At 44.8% G+C, this 27,905-nt stretch overlaps 1 protein-coding gene across 1 annotated transcript in view; it reads right to left on the bottom strand.

The window, feature by feature from the left end:
• Positions 1-13,598, bottom strand: part of Socs7 (suppressor of cytokine signaling 7) — a 60,795-nt gene extending 47,197 nt beyond the window's left edge. Inside the window, exon 1 of the mRNA XM_004655498.2 lies at positions 12,588-13,598. Within this exon, the coding sequence (XP_004655555.2) occupies positions 12,588-13,597 (1,010 nt within the window). The 5' untranslated portion in view covers position 13,598. The remainder of the gene's footprint in view (positions 1-12,587) is intronic.
• Positions 13,599-27,905: the final 14,307 nt, after the last annotated feature.

Genomic DNA, 27,905 nt, shown 5'->3' with positions numbered 1-27,905 from the left:
CTTTTCTGAAGAGGCCTTCCTCATTGGGGATGCAGGTCAACCCCATGAGGAGATAAGCTATTGTGTGTGTGTGTGTGTGTGTGTGTGACAGGTTCATGTCTTACATGTCTCAGGCTGGCCTCGAAGTCATTACATACACGAGAAGTCTGACATTCTGACCTTCCACCTCTATACCCTATACATACTAAGTGATGAAATTAGAGGCATGTGCCATCATGCCTATACGGATGCAGTACTGGAGACGGAACGTAGGGCCTCCTATATGCCAAGCAAGCAGTCTACCAACTGAACTACGTTTGCAGTCCTCCAGATAAACAATTTAAACTAACCCTCTGTACTCCCAGAGTTATTTGCACCTCCCCAGATTACCTTGAGAAGCACTGGGGTGCAAAATTAAGCTATTGCAACTTTGCCAGTGGGCCATTACATCCTCGCAGCAGAAACACTGGAGGGGAGGAAAGGACAGGAGAGGATTTAGTGGGCTATGCCTCAGATGACAGGACAGGGCAGAAACAAGAGGCCTTAGCAGTAATGGTCTTCTTTGGGGCCAGCAGTCTTTTGTTTGGTTTGTCTTGCCTGAGCTGTAAGTAACAAAGAGAATGCCTCTGTCCATTTATACCCTCTAAATTCTTATCTGTACCTCAATAAATTTATGAGAAAAGGAATTATAAGCATTAAACCAGACAGTAACACATAGATATAACCATTGGCCAGTTTTCAAATTCATTGAAACCTAAAATACAAGCAATGCAATAGCAATATCTACCCCTGCCCATAAACTGACTTTACTGAGGCCCCAAGACATATGTATCCTTTCCTAAAGAAATTTCCAAACTAGGATACCTAAATACTAGATTCTGTAGCCCCAATACACCTCTGCCCCTGCTAAATCACATAATGCCAAGTCAGGCAGCCTGTGCCATTTCCAACACATCATAAACCAGTGTCTGTTCATGTGCTACAGGCCCAAAAACCATGTGTTCATTTTTAGTTCCAATACACAGACATCTGTGCAGCAAGGTCAGATCCAAAACTCTATCATGAACTAACTAAAGACCCTATGGAGGGAACTTCCCAGGAAGAGTCAAGAAGCAGTCTAATGTCTAAAACCTCGCAAATGAAAATAGTGGAGAGAATGCTCACAAATGAAAGCTACAATATTCAAATGGACAGAAATTTCTAACACCAGGGAGCTCATTCTAAGACAGCTGCCAACCACAACCACCTTGTGAAAAGAGATTGAAAAACCAAGAGAGCGTGGACCCAAAACCCAGACACCATCAAAACTTCCTCACCACATCACAAAAGCAGTTTGCTCTCAGCATGTCATGCTATGAGTCAAAAGATATCTTTGCCAGGTATGATGGTGCATGCCTTTAGTCATGGCACACAGAAGGTAACGGTAGGAGGATCACTGTGAGTTCAAGGCCATCCTGAAACCATATAGTGAGTCACAGGTCAGCCTGGGCTACAGTGAGACCCTACCTCGAAAAAAAAATCTTTTTGGCCAGGCATGGTGGGTCTCTTTGAGCTTAAATGTGATTTGAGCTTGGGAGTGTAGTGCTTGGGAGGTTGGAAGGGGTTCAGGAGTTCAAGACCAGCCCTGGCTACATTGTGAGTTTGAGGTTGCCCTTGTCTCAAAAAAAAAAAAAAAAAAAAAAAAAGCGGGGGGGATGAAGGGATGGTTTAGCAGTTAAGGCATTTGCCTGCAAAGCCGAAGGATCCAGGTTTGATTCCTCAGGACCCACGTTAGCAAGATGCACAAGGGGACTCACACATCTGAGGTTTGTTTGCAGTGGCTGGAAACCCTGGCTTGCCCATTCTCTCTCTCTCTCTCTCTCTCTCTCTCTCTCTCTCTCTCTCTCTCTTCTTTCTCAGTCAAATAAATAAAATTGAAAAAAAAAAGTTAAAAAAGGATCCCAGTTCAATTCCTCAGGTCCCACATAAGCCAGATGCACAAGGTGGTACATGCACCTGGAGTTTGTTTGCAGAGGCTAGAGGGCCTGGTGCACCAATTCGCTCTATCTGCCTCTTTTTCTCTCTCAAATAAATAAAAAAATACACCAGAGTCAGAGAGATGGTTTAATGGTTAATGCTTCCCTGCAAAGCTAAGGACCCAGGTTCGATTCCTCAGTACCCAGCCAGATGCACTAGGTGGCACAGGTGTCTGGAGTTCATTTGCTGTGGCTAGAGGCCCTGGTATGCCCATCCTCTCTCTTCCATCCCTCCCCTCTCTCTCAAATAAATAAACAAATAAATAGTAAAAAACAAACAAACAAAAACATAAAAACAATAGCTGGGCTGGGCATGGTGGCTCACACCTTTAATCCCAGTACTCAGAAGGTAGAGGTAGGAGGATCACCACGAGTTCGAGGCCACCCTGAGACTAAAGAGTGAATTCCAGGTCAGCCTGGGCTAGAGTGAGACCCTACCTCAAAAAACAGAAAAAGCAATAGCTGGACATGGTTGTGCCTCCCTGTAATCCCAATACTCAAGAGGGTTGAAACAGGAGAATCAGTTCAAGTTCACGGCAAGCTTGGGCTACATTATGAGACCTAATCTCAAAAAACAAATAGATAAATAAGGGGCTAGGCAGGTGTCCCAGTGGATAAATGTTCTTGCTTGTAGAGCCTGTCGGCATGGGTTTGATTACCCAGTACCCACTTAAAGCCAGACATACAAAGTGATGCATGTATCAGGAGTCTACTTGCAGCAAAAGGCCCTAGCACACCACTGCACTCTCTCAAATAAATAAATGAAAACAGAAAATAAGAAATGAACAGTATAGCCAGGCATGATGGTGCACACCTTTAATTCCAGCATTTGGGAGGCATAGGTAGAAGGATCGCCATGAATTCAAGGCCACCCTGAGACTACATAGTGAATTCCAGATCAGCCTAGGCTAGAGTAAAACCCTACCTTAAAAAAAAAACAAAAAATAAGAAATAAATAAAAGAAAAGAAAAAGAAATGAGCTAGGGAGATAGCTCAGTAGATTAAGTATCTGCCTCAGAAACCTGAGGAACTAGCTGGACGTGGTAGCGCATGCTTTTAATCCCAGCACTTGGGAGGCAGAGGTAGGAAGATTGCTGTGAGTTCGAGGCCATCCTGAGACTCCATAGTGAATTCCAGGTCAGTCTGGGCTAGAGTGAGAACCTACCTCGAAAATAAAAAAAAAAAAAAAAAAAAACCCTGAGGAACTAAATTCAATTCCTAGTACCCACATTAAAAAAATGTTTGACATGGTAGACAAGGATGGTGTTCCTAAAGAGAACACATTGAGGGATGTGTGCACACATGAGTTAAACAAGTAATTTGTTTAAATTTTTATGTAAGGGGCTGAAGAGATGGCTTAGCTGTGAAGACACTTGCCTGAGAAGCCTAAGGACCAAGGTTCAATTCCCCCAGAACCCACATAAGCCAGATGCACATGGTGGCGCATGCATCTTGAGTTCCTTTGCAGAGTGGCTAGAGGCCCTGGAGTGCCCATTCTCCCCCACCCCCAATAAATATAAATTTAAAATAAATTTATTTAGGGGCCCCCACTTTTATTTAATATAGTACTGAAAGTCTTAGTCATAGCAATAAGGCAAGAGATACACATAAAAGGGATACAAATTGGAAAGGAAGAGATCAATTTACCATTATTTGCACATGACATGATTCTATACATAAAGAACCCTAAAGACTACCAGCAAACTTCTTAGAGCTGATAAACACCTACAGCCATGTAGCAGGATACAAAATAAACACACAGAAATCAGTAGCCTTCCTATATGCTAACAAAAAACACACAGAGGATGAAATCAGAGAATCACTCCCATTCACAATTGCATCAAAAAAAAAATAAATAAATAAAGTACCTTGGAATAAACCTAACTAAGGAAGTAAAGGATCTCTACAGTGCAAACTTTAAAACACTCAAGCGAGAAATTGCAGAAGACACTAAGAAATGGAAAAACATCCCTTGTTCTTGGATCGGAAGAATCAATATTGTAAAAATGGCAATCTTACCAAAAGCAATCTACACATTTAATTCCAATGGCATTCTTCATGGAAATAGGGAAAAAAATCCAAAAATTCATTTGGAAGCACAAAAAATCTCAAATACCTAAAACAATACTGAGCAACAAAAATAAGGCTGGTGGTATCACCATGCCTGATTTTAACCTATACTACAGAGCCATAGTAACAAAAACAACATGGTACTGGCACAAAAGCAGACATGTAGATCAATGGAACAGAATAGAGGACCCAGATGTAAGTCCGGGTAGCTATAGCCACCTGATATTCGACAAAAATGTCAAAAATACTCATTGGAGAAAAGACAGCCTCTTCAGCAAATGGTGCTGGGAAAACTGGCTACGTATCTGTAGAAGGATGAAAGTAGATCCTTCTCTCTCTCCATGAACAAGAATTAAGTCCAAATGGATTAAAGACCTTAATATCAGACCTGAAACTCTGAAACTGCTAGAGGAAAAAGTAGGGGAAACCCTTCAACATATTGGTCTTGGCAAAGACTTTCTGAATATAACCCCAATTGCTCAGGCAATAAAACTACAGTTTAACTGGGAGTGATGGCACACACCTTTAATCCCAGCACTCAGGAGGTAGAAGTAGGAGGATTGCTGAGAGTTCGAGGCCACCCTGAGACTACATAGATAGTTAATTCCAGGTCAGCCTGGACCAGCGTGAAACCCTACCTTGAAAAAAAAAAAAAAAAAAACAAACAAACCCAAAACTACAGTTTAGCCACTGGGACCTCATGAAATTACAAAGATTTTGTACTGCAAAGGACACTGTGAATAAAACAAAAAGGCAACCTACAGAATGGGAAGAAATCTTTGCCAGCTATACATCTGACAGAGGATTAATATCTAGGATATACAAAGAACTCAAAAAATTAAATAATAAGAAATCAAATAACCCAATTAAAAAATGGGCTATAGAACTAAATAGAGAGTTCTCAAAAGAAGAAATACAAATGGCATATAAACATCTAAAAACATGTTCTACATCCCTAGTCATCAGGGAAATGCAAATTAAAACTGCATTGAGATTCCATTTCATTCTGTTAGATTGGCTACCATCATGAAAACAAATGACCATAAATGCTGGCAAGGATGCGGAAGAAGAGGAACCCCTCTATTCGGTTGGGAATGCAATCTGGTCCAGCTATTGTGGAAATCAGTGTGGAGGTTCCTGAGACAACTAAAAATAGATGTACCATATGACCCAGCTACAGCACTCCTAGGCATATATCCTAAGGATTCGTCTCATTACCTTATACTTGCTCAACCATGTTTATTGCCACTCAATTCACAATAGCTGGGATATAGAACCAGCCTAGATGTCCCTCAACTGATGAGTGGATAATGAAGATATGGTACATTTATACAATGGAATTCTACTCAGCGGTAAAGAAAAATGAAGTTATGAAATTTGCAGGAAAATGGATGGGTCTGGAAAGGATTATACTTTATACTAACTGAGGTAACCCAGGCCCAGAAAGCCAAGCGTCTCATGTTCTCTCTCATATGTGGATCCTAGCTACAGATGATTAGGCTTCTGTGTGAGAAGGAAGAAAACTCAGTAGCAAAGACCAGTAATCTAGAAAAGAGATATAAAGGGAAGAGAAAGGAAGAAGGGGAGTACTTAATAGGTTGATATTGTATATATAAGTAGAAGAACAAATTAATGGGGGTGAAAAGGCCGAAGTGAGGTCAGGGAAAGAGACTGAGTAAAGGAAAGGTAGAGGGAGGGCTAATCAAAATCTAAGAGAATATAAATAAATCATTTGGAAACCTACTTTTTTGGACAATGGAACACTCAGGAGCCATAGATTGTTACTAGAAAATTTTCAGTGCCAGGGATGGGATACCTTCCATTGAGTTATTGGCCAGAGAGTTCCCTGATGCCCCCAAAACATAATATGCCATTGCTGAAGCCCTTGGTAAGACCCTATTGCTGAAGACTCCACATACTTGGGCTGCAAGACCACTGAGAAATCCTGCTGGAGCTGAGCTGATAACCTCCTCTATGTATGTAGACCAGCTGACAGAAAGCTGGAAAAAGCCAGACCCAAGGAAACTATAAAAGAAAAGGTTTCTGGGCTGGAGAGATGGCTTAGCAGTTAAGCGCTTGCCTGTGAAGCCTAAGGACCCTGGTTCGAGGCTCGGTTCCCCAGGTCCCACGTTAGCCAGATGCACAAGGGGGCGCACGCGTCTGGAGTTCGTTTGCAGTGGCTGGAAGCCCTGGCGCGCCCATTCTCTCTCTCTCCCTCTATCTGTCTTTCTCTCTGTGTCTGTCGCTCTCAAATAAATAAATAAAAAATGACCAAAAAGGAAAAAAGAAAAAAAAAAGACAAGAAAAGGTTTCTGCTATCTTCCAGGTCTATCCACAAGAGCAGGGCCCCAAATTTATTCAAGGCAGCCTCTCTATCCAGAATTGCATCTTTCTTTTCCCCAAATAGAAAATCACTATAGAACTGTTTTCAATTTCTCCACCTCATAACCATGAATAGCCTCAACTTTTAACTCAGTAAAGACCAATCTTGAAAAGAGAACAAGGTGGTACCTATTCCCAACTGAGTGGGTATTATGCGATGATTCAAAAAGGATAGATCAAATGCTTTTTTTCACTAAATTTTTGGGGTTTTTTGATTTTGTTTTTTTCACTCTAACCCAGGCTGACCTGGAATTCACTGTGTAGTCTCAGGTTGGCCTTGAACTCACGGCGATCCTCCTACCTCTGCCTCCCAAGTGCTGGGATTAAAGGCGTGCGCCACCACGCCCGGCTTTTTTTTTCCCCACTAAATTTAAAGGAAGACAATTAGCTCAACATATGTGAAACAGACAAGGAAACTCCACTGGTTTTCTTGAAATAGCAAAGTTCTGTATTACTTTGAGGCCCACAGGCATCAAGCCCAGTTTTCTAAATTCTGACATATGTGTGGTATAAGGCCTAGCCCAGTTCCCAAGAACAGAAACCTGATTTGCTGGCATGCTTATTTCTTACTTCATTTAAAAAAAAAAAAAAAAAAAAGAGTCTGGCATGTGGGAGCACTTGGGAGGCAGAGGTAGGAGGATCGCCGTGAGTTCAAGGCCAACCTGAGACTGAGACTACACAGTGAATTCCAGGTCAGCCTGAGCCAGAATGAGACCCTACCTTTAAAAAAAAATAAAATAAAGAGTTCTTGGACTGGAGGGATAGCTTAGCCATTAAGGTCCCTGTCTGCAAAGCCTAAGGACCCAGGTTTGATTCCTTAGTACCCACATAAGCCAGATGTACATGGAGGTGCATCCATCTGGAGTTCCTTTGCAGTGGCTAGAGGCCCTGGCATGCCCATTCTTTCTCTCTCAAATAAATAAATAATTTTTTTTAAGTTCTCTAAACTAATCTGTACTACTCTTAAGACTCAGTATACTGAGCAGGTCCATTTAAGCAGATCCAAAAGTTGAGTTTGTTTAGTGTTAAGACACAGAAACTGTTCAGCCTTATGAAAATGATGCTAGGGGGCTAGAGAGATGGCTCAGCAGTTAAGGCACTTGCCTGCAAAGCCTAAGGACCCAGGCTCCATTCTCCAGTACTCACGTAAACCAGATAAGGTGGCACATGCATATGGAGTTCATTTGCAGTAGCTTGAGGCAATGATGCGCCCATTCTCTCTATATATCTGCCCCACCCCCAAATACAAATGCTGGCCGTGGTGGCGCACACCTTTAATCCCAGCACTCAGGAGGCAGAGGTAGAAAGATTGCAGTGAGTTCAAGGCCACCCTGAGATTACATACTGAATTCCAGGTCAGCCTGGGCCAAAGTGAGACCCTACCTCAGGGGGGAAAAAAAACACAAATAAATAAGTAAAAGTATTTTTAAAAACCATTTCTTGAATGATGCTAGAAGTACTATCTTGTCAATAGCTGTGGGACTGTAGATGGGAAAGGCAGATGTTGAGAGGACCAAAGAGAATTATGCCTAGAGGTTATTGGTAAATGCCCCAAATTACACAGCAAAGACAGCTGAGGCCCATAATTAACTCCAACCAACAATAAAAAGAAAGCCCTATACCCTTTGGCAAAACACTGAAATTTCTCACTGTTTCAGGTCCTGCCAATTAAAACAAGAGCCCACACTGAAAATCCAAACTCATCCTTCTCAACAGGGAGGACTTGCTTAGGAGGCGCAGATCCACAGAAATCACAACTCCCCTGGCCAGACTTAGCAAGGTTCTCAACAGCCGCAAGGCTGCCAGCAAGACTGGCGCATACTCAGCTGTGGAAAAGCTAGCAAGCAGCACCAAAGCTTAGCACAGAAAAAATTACCAATTCAGTCTTATTACTTCTCTTCCAAGAAGCATAAAATATTCCATCCAGATTTCTCTTGTCTGCATTCTATTCCTCCAAGGACAGGAAGGAGACAGTCATTGCTCCCATTTTACAGATGAAACAGGGAAGCATGAAGATGAGAAATGTGCCCTCCATCTCACAGCTAATGTTGGAGTTCTAAATGGAATGCAAACTTTCACATTCTCTACACAACGTGCAGCCTCCAAACAGCAGTCAACCAAACGTTTACACACAAATGCCCAGCTCTTCTCCAATTCATCAGAAAAAGCTCCTGGACCAAAAAATGTAATTCTCCAGTGCCCTGAACTAAGCTTCTTTGCAGAGGTACAGCCCAATTTGCGCTGCAGCAGAAATCTGTATTGTGCTTACTGTGAGGGTTGATGACAGAGCAGCCAATGACCATTAAATTCTGCTTCCAAAGGCAAAAAACCATACAATGTTATACGCCTTTTCTGCTTCTAATCTATTGGACATAGCAGCTAATTTCACACCACACCTCATATTTGGCAACTGAACCTCAGACCAAATCCTGGTCAATATGGAACAAAGGCAAGACAAACCACATAAAAATTAGCAACCTATCCTATGTCATTACTCACAGTTTCAATCCTGCCCTCCACCCCCATCTGATGAAAATTTCATCTGGACTGGTAAGTGGAGCATCAAATGTAGAGCCTATCAGCTATTCAAGACCTGAGCTCCCAGCATGAGTTCATCAGGAGCAGAGAAATATGGACCTACCTGAAGAGACAGCACCCTGAGGCAAATAGCTGAGAATCTGTGTTTGACTCATGGCACAGCTGTTCAGAAAGGGCAACATAGACAAACAATGCCCACACCTTCCTCTTGGGAATATCTGAGTTCCTTTGAGAAATCCATGAATTCATGGTCTACAGTCCAGGACCAACTGGAGAGTGTATTAAAAAATTCAAATTAAGCCAGGCATGGTGGCGCATGTCTTTAACTCCAGCACTCAGGAGGCTGAGGTAGGAGGATTGCCATGAGTTGAATACCACCCTGAGACAACATAGTGAATTCCAGGTCAGTCTGGGCTGGACTGAGATCCTACCTTGGAAAAAAATTTTTTTTTCAAATTATTGCTGATGGTGGCACATGCCTTTAATCCTAGCACTTGGGAGGTAGGTAAGAGGTAGGAGTTCAAGGCCAGCCTTAAACTACATAGTGAATTCCAGATCAGCCTGGACTAGAATGAGATCCTACCTCAAAAAAAAGGGAGGGGGTAGAGAGATGGCTCAGCAGTTAAGGAACTTGCCTGCAAAGCCTAATGACCAGGGTTTAATTACCCAGCATCCAGGTAAAAACAGATGCACCAAGTGGCACATGCATCTGGAGTTTGTTTGCAGCAACTGGAGGCTCTGGCACACTAATTCATATTCTCTCTCTTTGCTTGCAAAAACAATTTTTTTTTTTTTCGAGGTAGGGTTTCACACTAGCCCAGACTGACCTGGAATTCACTATGTAGACTCAGGGTTGCTTCAAACTCACAGTGATCCTCCTACCTCTGCCTCCCGAGTACTGGAATTAAAGGTATGTGCACCACGCCTGGCTTTAAACAATGTATTTTTAAAAATAAAAAGAAGGGGTGGAGGGATGGCTTAGTGGTTAAGGAGTTTGCCTGCAAAGCCAAAGGACCCAGGTTTGATTCCCCAGGACCCATGTTAGCCAGATGCACAAGGTGGCACATGTATCTGGAGTTCATTTGCAGTGACTGAAGGTCCTAGCGCCCCCATTCTTTCTCTCCCTCTCTGTCAAATAATAAAAAGAAAATTTTTAAAGATAAATAAAAATAAATAAATAAAAGGAAATTTTAAATTATTGAGGCTGGTGAGTTAGGTCAGTGGATAAAGTGCTATTATGCAAGCAAGAGAACATGAGTTAAATCCCCAGAACCCAAATAAAAATGCCAGCACAAGCCAGGAGTGGTGGAGCACACCTTTAATTCCAGTACTCGGGAGGCAGAGATAGAAGGATCACCATGAGTTCAAGGCCACCCTGAAACTACATAATGAATTCCAGGTCAGCCTGTGCTAGAGCAAGACCCTGCCTGGAAAAATAAAAGAAAGAAAAAGAAAAAAATGCCAGCATAAATCGGGTGTGGTGGCACGAAACTTTAATCCCAGGACTCAGGAGGCTGAGGTAGGAGGATCGATGTGAGTTCAAGACCAGCTCGAACTACAGAGTAAGTTAAGTTCCAGGTCGTCCAGGGTTATAGTAAGACCCTGCCTCAAAAAAACAAAACAATAAACTCACATGTTGGGCCCCAGATACACTTCTCTTTTAAAAAGCCTTACATGAGGTTGGGTATGTTGGTTAATGCCTTTAATCCAAGCACCCAAGAGGCAGAGGTAGAAGGTTCACTGTGAGTTTGAGGCCAGCCTGGGATTACAGAGTGAGTTCCAGGTCATCCTGAGCAAGAGTGAGACCTTACCTTAAAAACAAAACAAAAAGCCTTATCAGTAATTCTAGTGCACAAAGCTTATCAATTTATAGTGTTTACCTATGTTTTAGCAGAAGTTTGGGGATGCCAGTATGTTTCAAGAATCCATCACATAAACCATAAACCATATAAAAAAAAAAAAACAACCAGCTAGACAGGGTACCATGGGCCTATAGTAAATGCACTTGGAGGCTGAGACAGAAAGATCAAGAGATCCAGGCCAGGGACTGGAGAGATGGCTTAGCACTTAAGGCACATGCCTGTGAAGCCTAAGGATCCAGGTTGGACTCCCCAGAACCCACATCAGCCAAATGCACATGGTGATGCATGTGTCGAGCTGGTTTGCAGTGGCTGGAGACCCTGGCACACCCATTCTCTCCCTCTCCCTTCCTCCCTGTCATAAATAAATAAATAAGTAAAATATTTGCTGGGTGTGGTGGCACGCGCCTTTAATCCCAGCACTCAGGAGGCAGAGGTAGGAGGATCGCCGTAAGTTCAAGGCCACCCTGAGACTATATACTGAATTTCAGGTCAGCTTGGGCTAAAGTGAGACCCTACCTCGAAAACCCAATACACGCACACACATATATCTATATCTATATATATGTATTTTAAGATTTCTAAGGCAACCAATGACTTCAAGAACCAATCTGAGGACCATAATGAAAGCCTAACTCAACAAAAGACCAAGTCTAGTCTTTCTAAGACCCATTCAAAACTACAATCCATAATGACAGTTACAAAATATGTCATTTCACTGACACAAAAGTTGACAGCTTTTCAAACTAACACTACAGAACTATGTATGGATGTCAAAAATCAATCTACTCTTTCAAGGGTAAAAATCTCAATGTCTGGGGCTGAGAGATGGCTTAGCGGTTAAGCACTTGCCTGTGAAGCCTAAGGACCCCAGTTCAAGGCTTGACTCCCCAGTACCCATGTCCTAAGCCAGATGCACAAGGTGGCACATGCATCTGGAGTTCATTTGCAGTGGCTGGAGGCCCTGGTGTGCCCATTCTCTTTCTTTCTGCCTCTTTCTCTCAAATAAATAAAAATAAACAAAAAAAAGTGGGAAAAAAAACCTCAATGTCTAAGTTTGGAATTTTCATTAACGGCCTAGAACTCATGTACCAATGTCTATATCTCACTCAAAATTCTCACGGGAGGAAGGTAGAGAGAGGCAAAAGAAACACACACACACACACACACACACACACACACACACTAGAGATAGAAAGTATACTAAGAGAACAACCAGGAAGACAAAACAATAGAGGAGATGCCCAGGTGATTGCTGGTCTTTAATGTCACAAGTTCCTCAGTTCATTTGTATGCATAAATGTGAAGAGTGAGGGGAGGGTACACAGAATAAGTAGTCAAGAGAATAAGCAAGGAGACCGATAACCAGCTTTTTGCCCCCAAAGCCAACATTCCCAACAACCTTCCTGCAGGTGATGCAGAAGTCAAGACATTTCAGAAAAGTATAAAAGCGGGGGCCGAGACAGAGGTGGGGTGGGGGAGGATTCCAATCATTCCCCAACGAGAGAGAAAATGCTAACCAGCTAGCAGAGAAGTGAGACCTAAGAGTGAAAGCTGTTTCCACAATTAGCTCTGATCCAATGCGAGATGTCACCACCTTTAGCCACAAGTCTCTGCCTCCTCCTTTAAGACCCTACGTTGAGAATTGCCAGGGCTGTGTTCCCAGTACAAAAACGGGAAACGAAACAAGAAATGCCAAGTTTGTCGCCAGCCTCCCAACCCCTCCCCTCCCAGCCCGTCTCACCTCCCCGCATCCAGCTCCCGGCCCGCTGAGCCTCCCATGTCCGTCAGGCTCGCAGCTGAAGCTGCCAGATCTCCAGAAGGCCTCTTGCCGGTCCCGTCCCCACCGCCCGAGCCACCGTTGCAGCTCTTCGTGCGAAAGAGGCGACTGAGGCGGATTTTAAAGGACCCCTTCCGAGAAGGACCCGCGAGGGGCCGGAGGGGCCCGGGAGGCGGCGGCGGCGGCGGGGGAGGTTGCTGCTGCAGCTGCTGCTCCCCTCGACTCAGGCGCCCAGGAGGGCCCAAGTCCTGCAGCGGGAAGGGCACCGGGGGCAATTCGGGGCCAGGAGGGTGCAGCAGAAGCCGGCCACCCCCTCCTCCTCCACGGCCCGGGCTGCTGAGCTCCTCTTCCGAGCAGCTGTTAGTCTCTAGGCTCTCGGCCTCCGATTCCAAGCCTTCCAGGACCAGCAGCGCGTCGCTCGTTTCCGTGGGGTCCTCCCCGGCCTGCGGGACGGCAGCAGGCGGCTGGGGTTGCGGAGGGGACGGCTGCGGGGGGCAAGGGCACGGACAGCAACCTCCGGCGACCGTCTTGAGCCCCGATCCCATCGGATGCCCGAGCCCCAGAGCCGCCAACTGCGCCTCTAATCCAGCCACCGGGCCCCAGGTCCGCTCGAACGCCAAGCCCGGAGGCAGGGCCTTGGGGTCCAGGGTACAACGGTGCCGGGGGCACAGCAGTTCCGAGGGTCCCGGTTCCGGAGCCGCCTCCGCGTCTTCCTCCTCGGGCGGCCGACCCACGTTGCGGAACACCATCAGCTGCGGCGGCCGGGAACCCCGCGGGCCGGGCCGCGCGAGGAAAGGCGGCGGCGGAGGGCCATGGCCCGGGGGCGGCGGCGGCGGCTGCGGCTGCGGCTGCGGCTGCGGCTGCGGCGGGCCTGGCTCAGGGGCCGTCTCTCCGTAGCCGAGGAGACGGCTCAAGACACGGTACGAAGCGGCCGCCGCCGCCGCCTCGCCATCCCGGAGCTCAGCCCCCTGCATCGGGGAGAGAGAGGGAGGGCGGGCGGCTGGGAGCCGGGCTGGGCTGGGGAATAGGCCGGGCCCCGCCGGAGCCCCGCCCGCCGCGGCCCCCGGAGCGACAGCACGAACGGCCGCCGCGGCCTCTGCCTCATAGAGCGGGCGGCGGGGCGGGGGGCGAGCGAGCGGAGCCCAGGCCGCGCGCCGCCGCCGCCGAGCACCGCCCCCTGCGTGCGTCACTTCCGGACGCTGGCCACGCCCCCTCCCGGGATGTGCAGCGCGCGCCCGCGGTGCGCCTGACGTTCCCCCTGCCCCCCTCCACACACACCGGCGCTATTGGCAGTGAGCTGGTTCTCTGCCCGCGTTGGTCTCCTGCCCTGACCCCTGCCTTTCACTTCCTGGGCAGGCCGAGCCGTACCTCTTCGTAGAGTGGGGCCTTGCTGGGGGAAACCCGGGCCTGGACCCCGGGGGCAGTGTCCCTGGTCTCAACAGTACGTTCTTGTCCTCCCTATGTGCACTTGTGACATGTGACCTTGGCCGAATCAATCCTTGAGTCTGTATGGGCTCTTGGATGCACCGAATGACTACATGGAAACGTGGTCTAGATCCTAAGGTGTGCTGTTCAGTGAATGTGCTTGTGCATAATTTTGCTTATATAAAGGATATGTAGTATACAATTTCCAAATAATAAAAATATACACAGGGTGGTGGCGCACACCTTTAATCCCAGCACACGGGGGAGGGGGCAGAAGTAGAAGGATCGCCGTGAGTTCAAGGCCACTCTGAGACTACATAGTGAATTCCAGGTCAGCCAGAGCTAGAGTGAGACCCTACCTTGAAAAAGAAAAAACAAAAAATAGACAAACACTGGGAGCTGGAGAGATGGCTCAGCTATTAAGACACTTGCCTGCAAAGCCTAAGGATACAGGTTCAATTCCCCAGTAGCCACTTAAGGACAGATGCATGAATCGGGAGAGCATCTGCAGCACCTAAAGGCCCTGACATTGGCTCATATGGTACATGCCCATTCTGTCTGTCTCTTCTCTCTGTCTCTCTCTGCTTGCAAATAAAGAAATATTAAACAAACAAAGAAAGAAAATCAGCTGGCCACAGTGGTGCAATCCTTTAAGCCCAACACTCTCAAGGCAGAGGTAGGAGGATCACTGTGAGTTTGAGGCCAGCCTGGGACTGCAGAGTAAGTGTCAGGTCAGCCTGGGCTAGAGTGAGACCCTACTTCAAAAAATCAAAGCAGGGCTGGGGAAATGGCTCAGCGGTTAAGGCTTTTGCCTGCAAAGCTTAAGGAACCCGGTTCGATTCCCCAGGACCCATGTAAGCCAGATGCACAAGGGGACGCATGCATCTGGAGTTCATTTGCAATGGCTGGAAACCCTGATGCGTGCATTCTCCCTGTCTCTCTCTCCCTCTCTTTCTCTCTCTCTCTCAAATAAATAAATATCTAAAAAATATCAAAGCAAAACAAAACAGATGGGCTAGTGGTTAAGGCATTTGCCTGCAAAGCCAAAGGACCTTAGTTTAATTCCCCAGGGCCCACATAAGCCAGATGCATAAGGGGGCACATGCATCTGGAGTTCCTTTGTAGTGGCTAGATGCCCTGACACGCCCATTCTCTCTCTCTCCTGACCTATTTCTGTACTCTCTCAAATTAATAAATAAAAATATTTTAAAAAAACAAAAAAGATTTACACTTCCTGTATGTCTGTAGCTGTTACATTATGAATAGCACAAAAACTGAAGAAATACTCTTCCAGTCACTGTAAACTGTTGTACAAGCAAGAGCTTTTAACCACTGAGCCATGTCTCCAGCTCAGGAAACTGTTCGAACTCAGGAAAGAAGTTGTTTCCAGCCTTGGCAACCTGATCAAGTTGATTGGTTTTTCCACTTTCTGCTTGCATTTACAAAGGAAAATAGCTGACCAAAATTCCTGTGACAGGCTAGAGAGATGGCTTGTGGTTAAGGCACATGCCTGTGAAACCTAAGAACCCAGGTTCAATTCTCCATGTCCCACGTAAGCCAGATGCATATGGTGGCACATGCATCTGGAGTTTGTTTGCAGTGGTTAGAGGCCCTGGCGTGCCCATTCTCTCTCACACTCTCTCTCTCTCCTTCTCTCTTGTCTCAAATAAATAAACATGTTTAAAATTTTTCTGTGACAATTATACTCCTTAGTCACTTGTAACCAGTTTAGCTATGCATTAAGTTAGGCAAGGGTTGGGGATGTAGTGCAGTAGTTGAATTCATGCTTAGCACTTACCACATCCTGGGTTCAACATCCAGCATCACACAGACACACGCACACACAGACTCAGACACACACACACACACACACACACACACACATTTGGCAAAAAAAAAAAAAAAAAAATCAGTGGATGCATTCAATAAAAATCTGTTATATGGAATTGGCTATTGTATACATGTCTACATATATTTAATATTTTATTTATTTAGTTATTTGCAAGCAGAGAGAGAGGATGGGCATGAACCAGGGCCTCTAGTCACAGCAAACAAACTCTAGAATCATACGCCACTTTGTGCATCTGGCTTACTTGGGACTTGGGTAGTCAAACTTGGATCCTTAGGCTTCACAGGCAAGCATCTTAACTGCTAAGCCATTTCTCCAGCACAGTTTTTTGTTTGTTTCTTTTTGTTTTGTTTTTCAAGGCAGGGTCTCGCTCTAACCCAGGCTAACCTGGAATTCACTATATACTCTTGGGGTGGCCTGGAACTCATGGTAATCGTCCTACTTCTGCCTCCTGAGTGCTGGGATTAAAGGCGTGCCCCACCACACCCGGCTTCTGTTTTTGTTTTATAAAGTAAATGTGAATTACTGTCATATCCACTTTCTCCATTACTTTTTTTTTTTTTCAAGGTAGAGTCTCACTCTGGCTCAGGCTGACCTGGAATTCACTATGTAGTCTCAGGGTGGCCTTGAACTCATAGCAATCCTTCTACCACTGCCTCCCAAGTGCTGGGATTAAAGACATGTGCCACCATGCCCGGCTCTCCATTACTTTTTTATGTCAAGTTGATCAACAAATCAATAAATCAAGCATTGGTTTGTAGCAGTTGCTACAAACTACTACTTTCAGTCTATCAACCTAACCTTACTAGATAGGCTTAGAGGAGCCAAGCTGCAATATACCATTCATTATTTGATAAGTTAAATTTTTTAACTTTATTTTTATTTTATTTATGTATTTGAGAGAGTGGGAGAGAAAGTGGCAGCTAGAGAGAGAGAAAATGGGCATGCCAGGGTCTTTAGCCACTGAAAACAAACTCCAGATACATGAACCACCTTGTGCATCTGGCTTATGTGGGTCCTAGGGAATTAAACCTTGGTCCTTGGCTTTGCAGGCAAATGCTTTAACTGCTAAGCCATCTCTCCACCCCATGATTTCTTGTTTTTTTTTTTTAATTTATTTTTATTCATTTGAGAGGCCCAGAGAAAGAAATAGAGGGGGAGAGAATGGGTGTGCCAGCGCCTCCAGCCACTGCAAACAAACTCCAGGCACATGCACTACCTTGTGCATCTGGCTTATGTGAGTCCTGGGGAATCAAACCTGGGTCCTTTGGTTCTGCAAACAAGCACTTTAACTACTAAGCCATCTCTCCAGCCCTAAATTTTTATTTATTTATTTGTGTGGGTGGGGGGAGTAGCAGGGCCTCTTGCCACTGCAAACTGAATGCCAGACACTTGTGCCACTTTTTTGGTCTGGCTTTATATGAGTGGCTGGGGAATTGAACCAGGCCAGCCAGCTTTGCAGGCAAGTACTTTTAACCACTGAACCAGCTCCTGCCCTTGCCCTCTAGACACATGTGCCACTTTGGGCAAGTGGCTTTATGTGGGTACTGGGAAATTGAATCTGGACCAACTTAGCCAGCAAGTGTCTTTAACCATGAAGTCATATCTCCAGCCCAAATTATGAGTTTTAAAAATGTATTACCTGGGCTGGAGAGATGGCTTAGCAGTTAAGCGCTTGCCTGTGAAGCCTAAGGACCCCAGTTCAAGACTCGGTTCCCCAGGTCCATGTTAGCCAGATGCACAAGGGGGCGCATGCGTCTGGAATTCCTTTGCAGAGGCTGGAAGCCCTGGCGCGCCCATTCTCTCTTCCTCTATCTGTCTTTCTCTCTGTGTCTGTCGCTCTCAAATAAATAAATAAATAAAAATTTAAAAAAATATTTAAAAAAATGTATTACCAGGCTGAAGAGATGGCTTAGCAGTTAAGGTGCTTGCCTGTGAAGCCAAAGGTCCCAGGTTTGATTCCCCAGAACCCATGTAAGCCAAATGCATGCATCTGGATTTTGTTTGCAGCAACTGAAGGCCCTGGAGTGCCCAATCTCTCTCTCTTCCTGCCTCTTTCTCTCTTGCAAATTAATTAATTAATTAAAATAAGTAAAATAAAAATGTATTGCCCTTATTTTTAATATGAGTTAAACATTAGTTTGTGTAGTTTGTTTTATATTATTTTTGATTTTCAATATTTTATTTTTATTTATGTTTCAGAGAGAAAGAGACAGGGAGAGACAGAGAGAAAATGGATTCACCAGGGCCTGTAGTCACTGCAAATGAGCTCCAGACATATGCACCACCTTGTGCGTCTAGCTTACTTGGGTCCTGGGGAACTGAACCTGGGCCCTTTTGTTCTTCAGGCAGATGCCTTAACCACTAAGCCATCTCTCCAGCCCCTTGTTCATTTGTTTTTCAAGGTAGGGTTTCCTTCTAGTCCATGCTGAACTAGAACTCACTCTGTAGTCTCAGGATGGACTTGAACTCACAGCAATCCTCCTACCTCTGCCTCCTAAGTGCTAGAATTAAAAGCGTGTGTCACCAGGCCTGGCTTTGTATATTTATTATTATTATTAGACTTCCTACTTAAGCCTCCAGCAGGCAGATCTCTGCTGGAGGAGACATGTCACTAGGGGTGAATCTTGAGTTTAGCCCTGCTAGGTGTGTAGAGAGCCAGTTTGTGTTCTGGCTGCTTCCCCTTGCTGCTGCTGTTGATCTCTCTCCCTCTCCCTCTCTCCTTCTCTCTCTCTCTCTCTTTGCTGTGGATGCTGGAGTAAGCTGGCTTCTTCCATGATGGAGCTTCCTCTGGCATCTGTAAGCCTGAACTAAATCTTTTCCTCCCATAAGCTGTTTCTGGTCAGATGTTGGTCTAGCAAAGAAAAGGTAACTGCAACAATTGGTTTATAAAAGTTCAGAAGTTTTAACAACTGACTTTCACAAGCTGGCATAAGCCTGCCCCACAGCATCAGCAGACCTTGTTTTTCTCATTGGTGATAAGGATTGTAGATTTGCTCACTTGGCAGGTACTTTGTGAAGATCAAATAAGACCACCCTTAGCTGGGCATAGTGTCACACGCCTTTAATTCCAGCACTTGGAAGGCAGAGGTAGGAGGATTACCGTGAGTTCAAGGCCACCCTGAGACTACATAGTGAATTCCAGGTCAGCCTGGGCTAGAGTGAAACTCTACCTCGAAAAACCAAAAAATAAATAATAATAATAATAATAATAATAATAATAATAAAAATCACCCTTATGTGGAGGAGGTGAGACTGGGTAGGAACCCATTGCAGTTGTCCTTGTGAAACATGTTGAAATTCTCAAGAGCTAAGGAGAAAGTTCCAGACAGCAGGATTTAGCAACTTCTGTACCCAAAAGCAGAATTGAGAAGGTTGAAGATCCACTGTAAGTCTTATAGCCAGAGGGACCATTTCAAAATGGAAGTTTGCTCTTACACTGTGGTAGCAATTGTTCATGTTTTTTGTTGTTGCTTTCCCTATACTGAAGACAAAACTCTTTAAAAAGATGTATGGGACCCTTGATGATCTGTCCCCTGCCTCTCTCTGGCTGTATCTCCCACCCAGCTGTGCCTTATCTCTCCCATGCAGGTCAGCCCCATTACCGCTGTGGCAGTTTCTCACATATATGGGCCTTGCGTGAGCTATTTCCCACTTCCCTTTTTTCTTCAGTGTTGGGACTCAAAGCCAGGGTTCATGTCTTCAAGTAAATACTCTACCACTGAGCTATCTATGCCTCTCCTAACTAGTCCCCTTTCTTGGAAAGGGTTTTTCCCTTTTTGTACTCAAATTTCCATCCTTCATACTGAACTCTCATTACAGAAGGGAGCTATCTGTCCTCTCCAACCTTGAAGACTATGTCTTTGTTGCACTTAATTACACATGTGTGATTTGATTAAAATCTGTCTCCCCCTACTAAACTGTAAATTCTTCAAGGTCATGTTTGCTTTATGCCCATCACAGAGTAGGCCCTTGATATATAAATGTGAAATTGTTGTGCAACCTTAACTTGGTAAAGAGGCTTCTGAGGGCTGGAGGGATGACTTAGCACTTAAGGCATTTGTCCACAAAGCCAAAGGACCCAGGTTCGATTCCTCAGGACCCAGGTTAGCCAGATGCACAAGGGGGTGCACACATCTGGAGTTCGTTTGCGGTGGCGGGAGCCCTGGTGTGCCCATTCTTTCTCTCTCTCACCCTCTCATTCTTCCTCTTTCTCTCCGTCAAATAAATTGAAATAAAATATTTTTTAAGAAAGGAATTTTTAAAAAGCTTCTGATCATGGAAGTTGTTAATAAAAAAAATTGAAAAGGAAAAAAAAAGGCTTCTGATGCAAATGCACAATGGAATTAATAGCCATCCTTGTACATGAAGAAACAAACAAACTCAATGGGTTATTTAGCTGCAGTTGTTCCATTCACAAAGATACAGTGGAATTCAAAGACTATTCTAACTGGGATAGAAAGATGGTTTAGTGGTTAAGGCATTTGCCTGCAAAGTCCAATGATTGGGGTTTGATTCCCCAGTATCCACATAAAGCAGATGCATAAAGTGGCACATGCTTTTGTAGTTTGCAGCTAGAGGCCTTGGCATAGCCATTCTCTCTCTCCTCTCCCTCTCTCTTTTCTCTCTCTGCTTGTCTGTGTTTGCAAACAAATAATATTTTTAAAAAAAGAAAGAAAGAAAAAGAGCTGCCAGGTATGGTGGTGCATGCCTTTAATCCCAGCACTCGGAAGACAGAGGTAAGAGAATTGCCTTGAGTTCGAGGCCACCCTGAGACTACATGGTGAATTCCAGATCAGCCTGGGCTAGAGCAACACCCTCTCTCAAAAAATTTAAAAAAAAATAATAAATTTTAAAAGGGCTGGAGAGATGGCTTAGCAGTTGGGACACTTGCCTGTAAAGCCAAAGGACCCCAGGTTTGATTCCCCAAGACCCAGGTAAGCCAGATGCACAGGTGGCACATGTGTCTGCAATGGCTGTATACCCTGGTGCGCCCATTCTCTCTCTCTCCTTCTCTCTGCCTCTCTCAAATAAATAAATAAAAATTTAAAAATTTAAAAAAATTAAAGCTGTCAGCCAGGTGTGGTGGCACACACCTTTAATCCCAGCACTTGGGAGGCAGAGATAGGATAGCCATGAGTTTAAGGTCCCCCTGAAACTACATAGTGAAAACTGTACCACAAAAAAAAAAAAAAAAAGAGCTGTCTAACCTCAAGATGTTATCTACCTCCCTTCTCCCAGCTACTTCTCAGATGTTACTGTTTTCTAGAGGAAAAAAAGAAGAGTTACTATAGGGTCTCAGAACACCTAAAGCCAGTAAAGACAAAAGAAAAATCGAGCCAGGCATGGTGGCACATTTGGGAGGCAGAGGTAGGAGGATTGCAGCGAATTCAAGGCCACGCTGTGACTACATAGTGAATTCCAGGTCAGCCTGGGCTAGATCAAGACCCTACCTCGAAAACCACAAAAAAAAAAATTTTTTTTCAAAAACCAAACACGGGGCTGGAGAGATGGCATAGCGGTTAAGGCGCTTGCCCACAAAGCCAAAGGACCCTGATTCGATTCCCCAGGACCCACATAAGCCAGATGCACAAGGTGGCACATGCGTCTGGAATTCGTTGGCAGTGGCTAGAGGTCCTGGCACTCCCATTCTCTCTGTCTGTCTGTCTCTCTCTCTCTCAAATAAATCAAACTCTAAAAATTAAAATTAAAAAACAAACAAAAAAAATCAAACACTCAAGATTCCTGCCTCTGGCAAACTCTGGCTGGAGTAGTGCATGAAGACCAGGTCTATGGATCTGCAGCGCCCTCTGCTGTACAGTCACGCTCTCCTTGTCTCCAGATGAGGCTGTCAGCCGTACTCCTCTTGTCCAGAGCACAGACTGGTACAAATACAAATAAACTCTTTGGAAGGCAGAGAAAAGATTATCACCACTCCATACTTCCTTAATGATTCATGACTTAGACTTATTTTGAGTTGGTTTTTCTTGTTTTTGTTTTGTGAGATTAAACTCTCACTACATAATCTAGGCTGACAGAAATTACAATCCTCCTGCTTCAAGCTTCCTGAGTGCTGGGATTTCAGGATGTGCCTTGTCATAAGTTGCCTTCTCAGTGCTGGGACAAAACACCTGACCAGGGGCTGGAGAGATGGCTTAGCGGTGAAGCGCTTGCCTGTGAAGCCTGAGGACCCCGGTTCGAGGCTCGGTTCCCCAGGTCCCACGTTAGCCAGATGCACAAGGGGGCGCACGCGTCTGGAGTTCGTTTGCAGAGGCTGGAAGCCCTGGCGCGCCCATTCTCTCTCTCTCCCTCTATCTGTCTTTCTCTCTGTGTCTGTCGCTCTCAAATAAATAAATAAAAAATTAAAAAAAAAAAAAAAACAAAAAACACCTGACCAAGAGCAGCTGGATTCATTTTGGCTTACATTTTCCAGGGGAAGCTTCATGGTGCCAGGGAAAAACATTGCATGAGAAGAAACTGGACAGCACTTCCTAGCAAGAGAGTGAGCCAAGTTTGTTTGGCTGGTTTATGATGATGATGATGATGATGATGATGATGATGATTGGTTTTTCAATGTAGGGTCTCACTCTAGCCCAGGCTGACCTGGAATTCACTATGGAGTCTCAGGTGGCCTCGAACTCACGGCGATCCTCCTACCTCTGCCTCCCGAGTGCTGGGATTAAAGGCGTGCGCCACTACACCTGGCTGAACCAAGTTTTTGCAAGGGGTACATGAGCTATGACATACATAGTCCACACAGAAACACAACTCCTTTGGCAAGGCTCGACCTCCCAAATTGCCAAGCACTCAAAATGTGAGATTATGGGGCGGGGGTTGATTCAGGTGTCCCCCATAAACTTAGGTGTTCTCAATGCTAGGTTCCCAGCTGATGGAGATTTCAAAATTAACACCTCCTGGAGGGAGTGTATTTTGGGGGGTGGGCTTATGGGTTTTATAGTCAGTTTCCCCTTGCCACTGTTTGGCACACTCTCCTGTTGCTATGGTCCATCTTATGTTGGCCAGGGGGTGATGTCCATCCTCTGCTCATGTCATCGTTTTCCCTGCCACCATGGAGCTTCCTCTGGAGACTGTAAACCAAAATAAACCTTTTTTTTTTTTTTTTTTTTTTTCCCCACAAGCTGCTCTTGGTTGGGTGATTTCTATCAGCAATGTGAACCTGACTGCAACAGGGGGATATCTGCTTCAAACCAAGCTGCCTCCTGCTCCAGCTTGAAGTGGCTTTATGCCTACACCTAACGCTTACTAAAGGCTATAAAAGTGGTTCTTACAAGCCAATCATGGTGACACATGCCTGTAATTCAGCACTGAGGCAAGAGGATTGTGAGTTCAATAGCAGTCTAGACTATATATTGAGATTCCATCTCAAAAAAAAAAAAAAAAAAGTGGGCTGGAGAGATGGCTTAGCGGTTAAGCGCTTGCCTGTGAAGCCTAAGGATCCCGGTTTGAGGCTCGGTTCCCCAGGTCCCATGTTAGCCAGATGCACAAGGGGGCGCACGTGTCTGGAGTTCGTTTGCAGTGGCTGGAAGCCCTGGTGCGCCCATTCTCTCTCTCTCCCTCTATCTGTCTATGTCTGCCGCTCTCAAATAAATAAATAAAAAATGAACAAAAAATATTTAAAAAAAAAAAGAAGTGTCAGGTTGGCATAGTGGTACCCGCCTTTAATCCCAGCACTTGGGAGGCAGAGGTAGGAGGATTGCTCTGAGTTAGAGGTCACCTTGAGACTACAGAGTGAAAAAAAGAAAAGTGTCTACATTGGTAGGATGTTAGCACTTTAGTTTTTAAAGCTTATGAAAAACTACTTGGAGACTCTAAAAGATGTTCTGAAGTTCATTTAGTCATTCTGCAGTGGTCATTGGTAAGACTAGAGGGGTCCTTGCCCCTGTAGACTTTATACCTGGTCTAGTTTGAATCCTAATCATGCCACTGCCTGGACACATAACCAAACACAAGTAAACATCTCTGAACAGCCAGGCATAGGTGTACCTGTTGAGCCAGGAAGATTGTTTGAACCCAAGGATACAAAACCAGCCTGGAGAGATTGCTCAGTGGTTAAGGCATTTGCCTGCAAGGCTTAATGACCTAGGTTCAATTCCCCAGTACCCATGTAAAACCAAATGCACAAAGTGACACATATCTGGAGTTTGCAGTGGCTGAAGGCCCTGGCAGGCCCATTCTGTCTCTCTTCTCACTGCTTGCAAATACTTAAATAAAAGTATATATATATATTATATGTATGTATTTGAGAGCGACAGAGAGAGAGAGAGAGAATGGGCCCACCAGGGCCTCCAGCCACTGCAAATGAATTCCAGATGTATGTGCCCCCTTGTGCATCTGGCTAACATGGGTCCTGGGGAATCGAGCCTAGAACCAGGGTCCTTAGGCTTCACAGACAAGCGCTTAACCACTAAGCCCTCTCTCCAGCCCCAAAAGTGTATTTTTAAAAGCCAGGCTGGGCTGGAGAGAGGGTTTAGTGGTTAAGGCATTTGCTTATAATGCCAAAGGCCTCAGGTTCAATTCCTCATTACCCACATAAAGCCAGATGCACAAGGTGGTGCAGTTATCTGGAATTTGCAGTGGCTAAAGGCCCTTGCTTGCCCATTTTCTCCCTTTCTATCTGCCCTTTCTCTCTCTCATAAATAATTAAAAAAAAAATGGGTATGGTGACACACGTCTTTAACCTCAGCACTTGGGAAGCAGACATAGGAGGATTGCTGTAAGTTCAAGGCCCCCCTGAGACTACATAGTGAATTTCAGATCAGCCTGGGCTAGAGTGAGACCCTACCTCAAAAAAAAAAAAAAAAAGGAGGAGCTTCCTAATGGCCTAACAGGTGTTATATGGCAAATTTCCTCCACATTGAAAGGTGTAAACAACTATTTCTGGCTTTGTCAAAAGCAGCCAAGCCCACCCACCAGAGAAGGTATGGGGAGGGTCATCAAACCCCCACCTGAGATTTAGGCACCATTGAGGTGGAGTCTTGAGTCTCCATGCTCTGTAAGTAAGTCCTCACCCCCAGGCTGAGGAAGGAGCATCCGTGGGGTTCCCCCGATTCAGCGAGCCCCACTAAAGGGCTGCTCTGTGGTCTCCTACTTCCGGACAGGGACAAGAAGCTTCTAAAACCAGCCCCAGGGAAGTTGTCATTCAGGGTGGAATGGGACTTCTCCATGGTGAGCCTGCTCTGGGGTCTCAGTGCTCTGTAAATAAGCTCTTAATCTGAAACTGAGGGAGGAGCATCCAAGGAGTAATTTTGTTGTTGGTGTGTTTTTTTTTCAAGGTAGGGTTCCTTAGTGGTTAAGGACTTAGGTTCGATTCCCTAGTACCCATGTAAGCCCCTCTCTCCCTCTCCCCCTCTTTCTCTGTCAATAAATAAATAAGTAAATAAAATATTTTAAAAAGTTTAAAAAGAGACTAAGTTGAATTCATCAATATTGAATTTCAAACATTTGTTAATTCATTTATCAATAATTTGAGTGCATTTAACTATTAAAATTAAAGTATGCATGGGATATATTTTATAATCATGAAAAATGTTAATAAAAATTTTAAAAAAAATTTTAAAAAAAAATATTTATTTATTTGCAAGCAGAGAGAGAGAGAATGGGTACACCAAGGTCTCTAGCCACTACAAATGAATTTCAGATGCATGTACCACTTTGTGTATCCAGCTTTACATGGGTGCTAGGGAATCAAACCCAGGTCATTAGGCTCTGCAGGCAAGTGCCTTAACTGCTGAGCCATCCCTCAAGCCCTATTATTTAGTTTTTTTAGTTCTTTGTGTATCCTAAATATTAATTCTCTGTCAAATGCATATCTTGCAGAGATTTTCTCCCATTCTGTAGGTTGCCTCTTTGCTCTATTCACAGTGTCCTTTGCTGTACAAAAGCTTTATAATTTCATGAGGTCCCAGTGGTTGATTAGTGGTTTTACTTCCTGAGAAACTGGGATTATATTCAAAACATTGTTGCCTATGCCAATATGTTGAAATGTTTCCACTACTTTTTATTCTAGCAGTTTCAGAGTTTCAGGTCTGATATTAAGGTTTTATCCATTTGGACTTGATTCTTATCTATGGAGAGAGATAACGATCTATTTTCACTCTTCTACTTATAGATATCCTGTTTTACCAGCATGATTTGTTAAAGAGGCTGTCTTCCGGCTGGAGGGATAGCTTAACAGTTAAGGCATTTGTGTGCAAAGCCAAAGGACCTAAGTTCAATTCCCCAGGACCCACATAAGTCAGATGCACAAGGTAGTGCATGCATCTGGAGTTCATTTGCAGTGGCTGAAGGCCCTGGTGCACCCATTCTCTTTCCCTCTCTCTCTCTCACTCTCTCAAATAAATGAATAAATAAATAAATAAATTTAACTTAAAAAAAATTAAAGTATGTGCTCATACATTTTCCGTGATGTTATATATGTAATAAAATTTTATTTTGTTTAAAGGAAAGGAGAAAAGGGGGGAAAAAGGGGGCCAAGTCTGGGCTATGGGCCAGAGATAATAGTTTTTGTGTTTTTTTTTTAAGATTTTTTTTTGTTTATTTTTATTTATTTGATAGCGACAGACAGAGGAAGAGATAGAGAGAGAGAATGGGCGCGCCAGGGCTTCCAGCCTCTGCAAACGAACTCCAGACGCGTGCGCCCCCTCATGCATCTGGCTCACGTGAGTCCTGGGGAATCGAGCCTCGAACTGGGGTCCTTAGGCTTCACAGGCAAGCACTTAACCGCTAAGCCATCTCTCCAGCCCACAAGGGAAGTTTTTAGCAAGCACCACCTATTGCTTCTTACCACTCCATGATCTGACAGAGACAGATGTCAAAGATTTAGGTGTGGGGGCTGGAGAGATGGTTTAGCGGTTAAGGTGTTTGCCTGCAAAGCCAAAGGGTCCCAATTCGATTCTCCAGGACCCACGTGAGCCAGATGCACAAGGGGGAGCATGCATCTGGAGTTTGTGTGCAGTGGCTGGAGGCCCCGATGTGCCCATTCTCTCTTTCTCTCTATTTCTTTCTCTCTCTGAAATAAGTAAATAAATAATGTTCTTTAAAAAAATTAGGTGTGGGGGACTAGAGAAAAAGATGCAAAAGATACATATGCCTGGGGGGCAGGGGGTTGACCTCAGGTAAGAATCACATCAGTGACAGAAGTGGTGGCGTGGGGCCGGGCCGGGTGTGGTGGCACACACGTTATTTGATCCCACCAGCATTTGGGAGGCCAAAGTAGGATTACTGTGAGTTCAAGGTCACCAAGACTACATCATGAATTCTAGGTCAGCCTGGTCTAGAGTAAGACCCTACCTCGAATAACCACAAAGAGAAAAAAGAGGTTGCAAAGATTGCTTGATGGTTAAGGCGCTTGCCTGCAAAGCCAAAGGACCCAGGTTCAATTCCCCGGGACTCACATAAACCGGATGCACAAAGTGGTGCATGCACTGGGAGTTTCTTTGCAGTGGCTGGTGGCCCTGACGTGCCCATTCTCTGTCTCTGTCTCTGTCTCTCTCTCTCTCTCTCTCTCTCTCTCTCTTTTTTTTTTTTTTTTTTTTTTTGGTTTTTCGAGGTAGGGTCTCACTGTAGCTGAGGCTGACCTGGAATTAACTATGGAGTCTCAGGGTGGCCTCAAACTCATTGAGCTCCTCCTACCTCTGACCTCCCGAGTGCTGGGATTATAGGCGTGCACCACCACGCCCAGCTTCTGTCTCTCTTAAATAAATAAATAAGTAAAAATAAGAAAGGAAAGGAAAATCAAAAAAAAAAAAAGAAAGAAAGAAAGGGACCCTACAGTCAAGGATTAGGATGACAACAAGAACATAGAAATGCACAGGCAAAACTTGGCTCTTCATTGAGAAAACCTGCTGGAACTGAGCTGATAACCTCCTCCATGTAGACCAGCTGACAGAAAGCTGGAAGAAGCCATTCTGCATGCAGCTCAATGGGAGAAAGAGAAATCACCAGTGAAGATACTCAACAGTGGACACTGAAAGCCTTATATTTGGCCA

The sequence above is a fragment of the Jaculus jaculus genome, chromosome 9, assembly GCF_020740685.1.
Source record: "Jaculus jaculus isolate mJacJac1 chromosome 9, mJacJac1.mat.Y.cur, whole genome shotgun sequence".
Taxonomy (NCBI): domain Eukaryota; kingdom Metazoa; phylum Chordata; class Mammalia; order Rodentia; family Dipodidae; genus Jaculus; species Jaculus jaculus.
This window is presented reverse-complemented; position numbering and strand designations above follow the sequence as displayed.